This window comes from Astyanax mexicanus, chromosome 14 (genome assembly GCF_023375975.1).
Source record: "Astyanax mexicanus isolate ESR-SI-001 chromosome 14, AstMex3_surface, whole genome shotgun sequence".
Classification (NCBI taxonomy): Eukaryota; Metazoa; Chordata; class Actinopteri; order Characiformes; family Acestrorhamphidae; genus Astyanax; species Astyanax mexicanus.
In genome coordinates, this window is record NC_064421.1 from 17,340,896 (window position 1) to 17,351,935 (window position 11,040).

The following is an 11,040-nucleotide window of genomic DNA, read 5'->3' on the forward strand; positions in this document are numbered from 1 at the left end:
TGAGAGGGTTAAGTTTTATTTGTGGGAAGCACCTTTTATCTAAAAGCATTAATGTGAATGTAGATACAGATACCCAATCATTCAAAACCTTTAAATGAACGATTGATTGATTGAATGTCAGAATTTTGACATAATAATAGGACATTATGAATTAAGATTGTTTTAAGGTAGTTTTTCAATTATTAATCTTTTTTAAGATGTAGCTAATGCATCCAAAAAATAATTCTGCAGTGGCCTGGAATCATGGAACGCAACACATTCTTTTTTGTTTCAAAATTAAAAACAAGAAATAAATAAAGGATCATTCTGAATTGGTTATTACTGTTTTCAGAAAGGAGGAATATCTTAACTATATAAGTAGTGCTGTGGACCATATATCTTCCCAGAAATTATTATGATATTATTGTCATTTTAAGACCATTAAATGTCATTGATTTAATGATGATAGAATAGCAGAACAGATTAATTATACTATTTTAAATACAACATTTAATTTTTCTTCACCTACTTCAGTGTGTATGGAGTCACAGTTATTGAAGCATTGGTCTGGTATTGCATGATTGACTAAAAAAATACTGTTCACTGTTTTGTGATCATACATAAATAAACACAATGGTGATCATGATATTACCATTATCAAATATTATTGAGGTCATGCTCATTTATTGTAACAACAATAAGTTGATAATGTAATTATTATGACAGGCCTAGTATTCTAAAGTTTTATCACACATGTATGTGTGTAAAATTGTTCAGTAATCCAGAACGGCAGCAGCACTGCTGGTAGAGTCCAGTAATAGAGCTGTAGGAGAAATAGCACATTAGCTCTGTAATAATAAATAATCACTGAAAAGCCTAAACTCTTTCGGGGTTGAGTGTTTGTGCATTAGGGAGCTGCTGGGATTTATCTCGCGTTATCTATTCTGACCTTCTGCCTGAACTGGTGTGTGAAGGCTGAGGGAGGTCGTCCACAGCCCACCACCACCTGTAGGTCATGTGCTGCTGATTTATTAGTATTCTCTGAACGTAGCGCAGGAGAGAGACAAAGTGGGGACGGAAAGAGGAGCAGCTCCGGCTCTGGACGCCATTTATTCGCTCCTGGATGTATGCTGGCATTTATTTTTACCACAGACCTTTAGCTGGGGCGCTTTTCTTTTGCTGGTGAGGCTGGTGAAGGTTCTTCAGGGTATTGGAAACGCTTTTAGTCTAATACGAGCGTTTTTAGCAGTTTAGCAGAGCAGTGCTTCTTCACGCGGGGACAGCTGTTTCCCCTGTGCTCGCTGTGATGCTGTAATAGAAACACATAGATTTTGGGTTAATATCGAATTATAAAACTGTTTCAGTCTTTTATTGAGTGTAATTTCAGTTAAAACACAGTGTGTGAGAATATAAGGAGTTAGGCTCCTTTTGAGTTCTGTGAATATGAGTTTATCTATGTATTTCTGAGGAAACTGCTTATTTCTGAGGCTTATTCTCAACTGACTGAACACTAATGGAGCTGGAAGAATTGAGGAGCTGAAGGAAAAGTGTCTCCAGATATTTGTTCATATCTTTTTGATCATTTTTTATGAAGATATGAGGATTGTCAGCTGGGTCCTGTTTCTCTTTAGCTGCTTCTGTCTTGCTGGAGCAAGTAAGTACAGCCTACATTGTCTCTACCTCACTGTACATCTCACTTAGGATACATCACTGACAACCACCTACAGGTGCACATCATTTCATTTCATTTTAGGATCTTTTTTCATTTTGTGAGATCAAGGTCTTTTAGTTTTTGAAATGGAAATACAATTTTAAGTCTCCAGAGAGCTGTTTGGCTAAATACAATTTTAGGACAGATTTTTGCAAAAAAAAAAAAAAAGCATGTTTCTTTTTTGGTAATAAAAAATGGCATTAATATAACTCTGGAAAAAAATAAAATACCACTTAAAACTTAGTTTCTTTGATTTTACCAGATTGAAAACCTCTGGAATGTAATCAAGAGGAAGATGGATGATTACAAGCCATCAAACCAAGCTGAACTGAAAGCAGTTCCAAAAGCAGTGTGTAAGATTGGTGGAGGAGAACATGCCAAGACGCAATAAAACTGATTAAAAACCAGGGTTATTCCACCAAATATTGATTTTTGAACTCTTAAACCTTTATGATATGAACTTGTTTTCTTTGCGTTCTTTGAGGTCTGAAAGCTCTGCATCTTTTTTTTTATTTCAGCCATTTCTCATTTTCTGCAAATAAATTCTATAAATGACAATATATTGTCTGTAGCATATAGAATGAAACAACAATGTTAATTTTACAACAATTTTAACATGTACATATAAATAGCAAAATCAGAGAAACTGATTCAGAAAGTGGTATCTTGATTTTTGTAGAATATGAAATTTTATACTTCTCAAATCCTCAGCACCAATTTTCAGATGCTTATACCCATCATGGACATGAATGACATGGCTGCATTAGGCTTTCTCTCGTTTATTTAAATTTTTTTTTTTTTCTGGGGCAGAATGAGGGTACAATATGTAGCTATATCTTTCATCATTCCACCCGTCTTCTTATTTGCTTTGTCCTGGTCAGGGTTGTGATGGGTTTGTAGACTAACCAGAACCATTGGACGCAAGGCAATATTGTCCCTTGCCCTGAGCAAAGTGCCAATATATATTGTAGGGAACAAATATCTTTCGCAGAAAGAAAAAATAAATGTTGGCACGCACCTGATTTTTCATTGTTATTCTGTTTTAGCCTTTCAACAACCAACTTTACTGCATTATTCCATCCACCTTTTGCAATGTTTCACTTAACGCTGGCAGCAAAACAGTGCTCGAACCTGATGCTACCACACTTACAGTTACAGTTTTCTTGGGGTGGAATACTTTACTATTACCTCCCCAAACCTACATCTGGGCATTGTGGAAAAAACAACTTTATCTTTGTCTTTGAATGTCTCTCTATGATTTTCACCGTGCTATCTTCACTTGTTTAGATTTTTTTAATCATCCATCTTAGACAAGCTCATTTGTGTTTTCTTTTGTGAGTGTTGGATTTAATGAGTGCTATCAAACAAACCCTTTTCATGTGTGTAAAAAAAAGCTACTAGCTGTAGTTATTAATGATCACTAACAGAAATTAATAGTCATTGACCTTGGCAAGTTTGTTAAAAAGATTTTCCAAGTAGAGAATATTTTAAGTATTTTATGATACATGACACAAAATCTGCCACTACTGGTGCTTTTTTTGTGTGCAAAAGTATTCTAGTACACTGTATGAATTTATCCCTACTATTCTTCTACCAGATTTTTAAGCATTGCTGTGAGGACTTGATTGCATTCAGCGGCAGGAGTGTTACATACCCCTCTAGCCCACACCTCGCATTAGCCATGGTAACAATAGGTTCATGTTTATCTGCTCCATACTTATCTAGGCAGAATATGCAAGCATTGTGTGAGCATTTGCATTTGATGAATTGTTTCAGCAGTAGAATTAACTTAAAGTGGCTGAATAGTTTCATTAGAAGGGTCAATATCATTAATATCAATATCATTCTGCCCTATATATAATTGAAAGTCAAATATTGCCATGAAATTCATGTGTAAACGGAGGTTAACTTTCAAGCACAACTGTATAAGAACTCATAGATTGTCATAATATAGTATTAAGTATTCTAGTATTAAGTAGACTTAATAAATGAATAATATTGCTATTGGCATTGCCGTTCACTTGAAAAGGTGTAAACTTCCAAAAACAACTGAATGGAAAATTCAGTTGACTTAAAAATTTAAACAAACATTCTACTTTCCAGGAAAATGATAAATAAATACAGCAAATATTGGTTTGGTCATTCATGGGTCGATTTTAAACATCAGTGTATCAAATATATCTTAAATAATTCCACTATTATTGTGACAAAAAAAAAACAAAGACATGAGAGATATCATTGCTATAATCTAAAATATTGTTTTGTTTCCAATTATTATTTTCCCCTCCCAATTTTCAGTGCTTTATTAAAATTGTCACACCCTCAGTCCAAACATAATATGTGTTTTCAACCACATTCTGATTTTTAGATCTTTTTAGGAATGTATTGTGTTTTCTTAGTGTGTAATAAGGGTGCACTTGAGGTGATTGAATTGAAAACTGTCACCAAGCCCAGCACTAGCAGGCATTAGGGAAATTGCCTTTACTTTGCTGGTCGTTGCATTTGATTTAATGCCTGCGTAGTAGAACTAAGAAAAGACCTCATCATGTCAAGTCAATAAGATGTTACTAGTAGTGCAACAGAGGGAATGGTGCATGAAATGCATAATATGCCAGATTATAAAGCTAGAGTCATTTCTGTGGCTCAGGATGCATTATCATGATGCATGTTTTTCGTTCAGCTTTCAGTTACCTTCCTGATCAAATATGCTTAGTAAAGAGGCAAGAGGCTCCACATGAGATGAAGAATAATATAAAAATAGATCTGCTTTAGATTAAATCTTGTACTTTGAGACCGATGTTTTCTGGCTCTGATAGCACTGGTTGATTGAGCTGTACAGAAAGTGCATGCAATTAGGTTGGCAGTTACATCATATTTCTTTGACTAAGGAGAGCAGTCTGGCCAGCATGCACTGAGCGTTCTCTCCAAGCAGCAATTTGGGATTGGCCTGTCTTGCTGCTATTACCATAATTTCCTTTCTGATGCCAGCATTGACTTTGATGTAGACTTCCAGCAATTTCACTTTCGCAGAGTGAAGTGTAATAATTACTAATGCTTTTTATTTCTCTGCATAATCAAGTTACGCCTGTGATGTAAAATGCATCTGCAGTGAATTGTGAACCTTTTAGCTGTGACTAAGTGTCTTTTAAACTTTATAATTAGAAGAACAGATGAAAGCATGTAAATAAATAATAGGAGAAAACACTGTGAAGAGTATTTTAAAATACAAACACTGTCAATTCTGGTATGTCCTGTAGTGCATTGCACGATGGACTTTTTTGGGAAGTTTTAGGGATTTAGAGACCTTTCTGGTGAGAATGTGAATGTGTCCATTGTTTGACATCATGTGAATCTGGCAGCTGTCTTTTACATAGTTTCAACATTTCATGATGAATAGACCTATAGTAATGCTCCAAAATGGTACGAATTTACACTTTTTACTCTATGCCAGTCAATCATCCAACATATTATTATATAAATAATACCTTCTGTGTATGAATAATTAGAGTAAAACAAATTGTACTGGTTATATCATTTTGTTAATCTTTTAGATATTGTCATATATGTTTTTGTATGCAGCAAAAAAAATGTATTGCAGACATTATGATATTGATGCTAAAATAAAAAAAATGTATTGTGCTTTTATTCCTTTTCCTTTAAAATGGACATTATGGATTGGAGATATAAAGTTTTAGTGTGACAACAACGATACATATCCTCATTTCTTCAAATCCTCATATTCTCACTCTCACAAAAATGGAGTCTGTGCTGAAGTCTCATTATAGGCCGAGTGAGCAGAGTTCACTGATCAGGACATTGTATTGCAGCTGCCTTTGTCTACTAGTGTCTGATTTTGCCAATTACAGAGGAGAACAAAACTCGGAATAGATTTGCATAATGACCACAAGAGAATTAAGGCTAAATCCAGAACCTGCTACATATTCATAACTTCATGATATATTGGCTTTTCTCTCAACTGGTCCATATTCGTATTTTTTAGCAAGAAATTCTCTAATTAAAACACTATAAAATACTACACTATATAGTCTTCAGCATGCAAATTCTAATTAAATCATTTTGAACTTTGACTGTGTTTACATACTCTACATTCCAATTCCATTTTATTCCAGATTCACTATCTTTAAACTCTTAAAAAATACAGATGCTCTAAATGGTTTTGAGGGATTAATAGAAATAACATGAAGAATCATTTTTGTACTATAATGTGTGATTGTGAGAGCTTTAAAACTGGTAAAAAAAATAAACCAAATTAAACCAACCCTGTTTTTTCTATGTCGTCACTCAAAGAACCCTTTAAAGCACCTTAGGGAACTAAAACAAAAGTTTACTTTATGCTTCATACACAATATTTTTGCCATAATGATTCTAATTCCACATTTTAGGATTCTGTATTTTTTAACTATTTGTATTTGGACTAATAACATCATAATATATGAGCTCAAAAATAAAATGTATGAGACATGCTGAATTAATGAACTTATTTCAGTACAGATATTTCACTTGAGATAAATCTGAAAATAATTGATTGTATTCGTGACTCCCACAGATCGTCCTGCTGCTCCTGTCAATGTATCTGTCACTCTCCTGAGGACTCATTCACCCACTGTGTCCTGGAACATTCCAGAGGGAGAAGCTGTAATTGGTTATGCCATCTCACTACAGGTTCTGAGATGTTATTAAAATGATACGCATCCCTGCAGGAATTCATTATTTCAATTACTGCTGCATTAACTATGCTCACCTCCACATAATAAATCTGATTATTTACAGTGTGACTGAGAGCTGTTTGTGCATAATCTTTGTGTAATTTGTGTGTGTGGTTGTGGGGTTCTCTGTGTTGCAGAGGCAGGATGGTCTGATGCAGCGGTTCATCAGAGAAGTTAATACCACCAGCCGCGCCTGTGTGCTGTGGGACCTTGATGACAACACAGATTACATTATTCAGGTCCAGTCCATCGGACTGCATGGAGAGAGTCAAGCCAGCAAGACAGTTCATTTTAGAACCCTTGAAAAATCAGAGCATTTTCAGACTAACCTGGTCGCTCAAGGTAAATTTTTTTTTTCAATACAAAAAACACAAAGAATGAGCATACTGTTGACCCTGTTTCTGATTATTATTACAGTGATTATTTCAGTTTTTCTATGTAATAAGTGTAGTGAAACTAGTTTTCATTGAGTTTGAGTTTAGAGATGCAGCTTGGATTTAAGAGTTTGGCTTTTTTGTGCTGTGCCAGCTGGGCAGTTTAAGGTCAAGGGGATCTCAGATCCTCTCAGTCCTTATCTGATATCTGCTCAGCCTTCAATTCATAATGAGTGCAGAGTATTTCTGTTTGTTCTCGTTGGCAAATCACCAAATGGGAATATTTGTTACTTTAACCGTTCTTGGTAAATGCATTTTTCAGTATTGGAATGCAATTTGAGTCATAAAATATTGCACCAATCGACCATAACAGTAAATCCTCCAAAAGTTGAAGTGAATAACAGAACTATCTTGTTACAATGGCACCTGTCAAGGTGAGAGAGCCATCTTGGTCATGGTCTTGGTCATGTGTTGCTGAAAAACATAGGTGTCTGTGAGCTGATGTGTTAGAGGTGGGGATCTGGCTGCCTAGTGAGGCTCCACTGACTGCAGTTGGAGTCAGGATGGGGGCAGTCCTAGTGAGTGGACGGGTAAATTGAGTGACTTAAATCTAATTTTGGTAAAAATACCCAAAAAGTTGTACAGTTGCACAGATATCAGAAAAAGTTATTACTGGATAGGTCATGTTAAATCTTGACAAATCAGGTCTATTCTGGCTTTGCAGGGTGATTCTTCATGATATTAGGCCAGTGGTTCTGATGTTATGGCTAATCATTGTAGATTATAACAATGTATGCATATAGCTAACCCATACAGTCGTCCAATGCTTGTGTTTGTTTGGTATTATCTGGTCAGGTGATCCATCAGTAGAAGGTCTAGACATTTCCAGAAGCCTCCTGACTGAAGAAATGGTAATCATCGTAACTGTGCTACTGATGTGGGCAGGTGAATGATTATATTCTTATACTGGTTTTAGTTTAGTGTATTTTATTGACCCTTTTACAGTAAGAAGCATAGTGGTAGTAATTATTATATCATAATAATTATTAGAACTAGTATTATATATGCTGTGTTGATTTTGTTTTAGTTAAAGCATTTGCTTGGGTTTGAGTGTAGCTTGTTTGTGCAATGACTGGTGAGTGTTTTAAGGTCAAGGAGATCTGATCTGCTTCCTCCTAATCAAATGTATCTGTGTGTTGTTGCAGCTGTGATTGCTTTATTCTGTAGGCAGTACGATATCATCAAAGACAATGACTCCAACAACCACAGCAAGGAGAAGACAAAACCCCTATCAGAACACAGCACCCCAGACTACCGCAATGGAGGTCTGCTGGGGAGCAAGGTGAGATTGTAGAAGAATTAGCTAGGATTACAGTCAGCCAATATTTGGTCTCAGTGTTTTGTGTTTTTTTTGTAAAATTTCTGTTGGGCACTATAATATTTGAAATATGAAATCTGGTTTAATTCTTTATTCCATGATTCCATCCATGTTATCCACATCAAAAAGATCATAGAGCCCTAATAATATGAACTAGCTATTTTCAATGCTGTTCAGTTAAACATCCGTTCATGTGTTTTATAAATGCACAAGCATATTCACATTTCTTTGGAATAAACAGCATTATTGTCCATATTTTAATTTTTTTTTTTTAATGGGTGGGCTGATTTGTCTATACACTTAAAATAGGAATTAGCCATAAAAATGCATGATCATTAGAGTAATTTAAACGCTTATTAATAAATAGTGAATAAGGAATATAGAGTAAACATTTTGTTTGAATTTATATTGTATAAACAAACTCTTTTGTTTGTATCTTATATCAGTAATAAAGATCATCTTGCTTTTGTTCATTTCTTCCTAGTTCCAGAGAACACCATCATCAGTCAGTATCATCAAGGTCTGACCAGCACAGCACCGCAGAATCTGGTCTGTCTGGTTCTCAGGACAGAGGGCATAACGCCTTCTTTGTTTGGGAATCCAAAATAAATCTCTGAGGCATTCTTCAGTACTAATATCATCAACCTGCTCTGCAATACACTAGCCACAACTTGCAATACACTGTATTTTTGTACTGCATTCAGTGTGCTATCACTGGAAGGAATGTAAATGAAGGAAGAGATTGTGTGAACATTTCAGTATGATATTAATCCCAATCAGGATGGAGCTCAATCACAAGTGTACATATCAATACTACAGGTTTAAAACAATTGATGTCAAAACCTAGATAAACAATGCATGCTGGGATTTCTTTATAATGAATTAAGCTAAAACATAATTTCTTCTGTTTCCCAGATCTTCTATGCAAAACATGACACCATGCCTTGTACATGGTAACTTTAACAGCCTAGAGGTCATCTCTGCACCATTCTGAGTGGGACTAAATGTGACCATATTTGACCATTGAGTGCGATTGTATTTGTTTGTACTGAGGTATGGATATATTATGTATCATAATTAAAAGACATAAACTTCTGTACAACAAAGAAATCTTCAAATATTATTATAAAGTTGATATAAGACATGGGTAGAACATGTTAGGCCTAGTTTTAAGACACAGTGTTTACTAGGATCCTCAATTTCCAGTAAGAATCTTAAGTTTTATGATTAATCTGTTTATTGTAAGCCTGCTTCTGATGTAATGATGCTGCATTTTAGTGATAGTGCTTTAGTTTAGTACTATGCGCTATATAGATTGTGTTGTATCGAAAAGCAAGAAATGTACATCACAGATAGCTGGAGCTTTAGAGACAGTGGCCAGATGTTTTGCAGATAAAATGTACTGTGGATTGGACTGAAATGTTAGACTTGGTGTTGTGAGCATTTGTTTTTTAATAGTTATGCAATTTGACGTTGGCCAGTAGTCCTGAGTGAAGATTCTCTTTTCATAACGCTCTGTAATCAAAGTATAGGCTTAATCCCAGTCCAGGAAACCAGGCCTGTTTGTATATAATAGAAGTTCAGTTTGGGTGCATTCTAATTGTGTACTAATTACTTATGCTGACTAGTTTCAAATATGAATTATGTAGAAGAGATAAAAGTGCTAGAGTGTGGTTTGAAGGACACTATTAACCCACAATGTAATGTAAAATAAAGCTACTCATGTAGAAACAGGTTAGTACACTAATATTTTGTGTGCAAACTTGCCAAACCACCTCAATCGGGATTATTATATTGTATATATCTTATAACTTAGTATTGCAGTGTAGTACAGAATTGGGATACAGCCTCCTTTTGCTTTTTTGAAAAAAAATGTAAGCTTTAATTACATACATAATTACATACATAGACACGTTTTATATACACTGGTTATTTGGTTGGTAGATTTGACACTACTATCAGTGTTGTCACATTTGGAGCACATCACAATAAACTTATCTAAAAGCTTTTTTTATGTTTGGTGTCATTTGGATCAGAGTAAACTAAAAGTGGCTAGATAAATTAACATTTGCTTCTGTATTAAAATTGTAAAAACTAGTAGAAAAATATAAGAAACATTTTTTCCTCTAATTTTTTTAATTTGATGAATACATTTTAGAGTGTTTTTCTAAACCGCATCTCTATACCTAATCTCTAAACTGTATCTCTGTAACTCACATACAGTCTTTATTTAATTTATTTTATATTTTAGAATAAAATTAAAGACATACAAAAAAAAGAAGGGACACATGTGGAATTAAGTAACAAAAAAAGTGTTTGTCCTTCACAATCTACCAACTGAGATGGTGATTTTGGATGAGATGGAGCTCAGCGTGAAGGAAAAGCAGCAACTATTGTTCAGCACCTTCAGGAACTCCTTCAAGACGCTGACTTTACCTCATGAGTTAATCAATCAACCTTTATTTACCCTCAATACATTTTCAGTTTAGCCAAGCATTTAGACCTTTAAGTGAAAAAAAAAGAAAAATTAGATTAAAATGAATTATTTAATCAGGTTAAGCTAAAATAATATTTACTTGGCAAAGACATTAGAAAAACAAACAACAATTATGATTTAATTAAGAAGAAATAAAACAATTCAGAATAAAAGGATCAGTGGACAGGCTAAAATTTAAATTATTCAAATAAAAAGTTACATTTGTAGCCAAAATTATAAAGAAAGTAAACGCTAGAAATAAAATAAAAAGTTAAAAAATAAAATCTAATAAATAAAAGGAAATAAATAAAATTAATTTAAAAAATCAAACTTTTAACTAAAACAGTTACAAGCTGTCTGATGGAGGTTAGAAATTGTGATTAAAAAACAAATAT

At 34.3% G+C, this 11,040-nt stretch overlaps 1 protein-coding gene across 1 annotated transcript; it reads left to right on the plus strand.

The window, feature by feature from the left end:
* The first annotated feature begins 993 nt into the window (after positions 1-993).
* On the plus strand, positions 994-9,900 carry fndc4b (fibronectin type III domain containing 4b). Its single transcript, XM_007252030.4, has 6 exons — positions 994-1,633; positions 6,258-6,373; positions 6,555-6,759; positions 7,647-7,736; positions 7,997-8,133; positions 8,654-9,900. The coding sequence occupies exons 1-6, from the start codon at positions 1,576-1,578 to the stop codon at positions 8,693-8,695; spliced, it is 648 nt and encodes a 215-aa protein (XP_007252092.1). The 5' UTR covers positions 994-1,575; the 3' UTR covers positions 8,696-9,900.
* Positions 9,901-11,040: the final 1,140 nt, after the last annotated feature.

What these genes read in the sequence shown, in the direction of transcription:
- fndc4b (XM_007252030.4), top strand. Translation starts at nt 1,576, where the DNA reads ATGAGGATTGTCAGCTGGGTCCTGTTTCTCTTTAGCTGCTTCTGTCTT. An exon ending in CTTCTGTCTTGCTGGAGCAA is followed by an intron (nt 1,634 to 6,257) that starts GTAAGTACAGCC and finishes TGACTCCCACAG; the next exon opens with ATCGTCCTGCTGCTCCTGTC. An exon ending in GTTATGCCATCTCACTACAG is followed by an intron (nt 6,374 to 6,554) that starts GTTCTGAGATGT and finishes TCTGTGTTGCAG; the next exon opens with AGGCAGGATGGTCTGATGCA.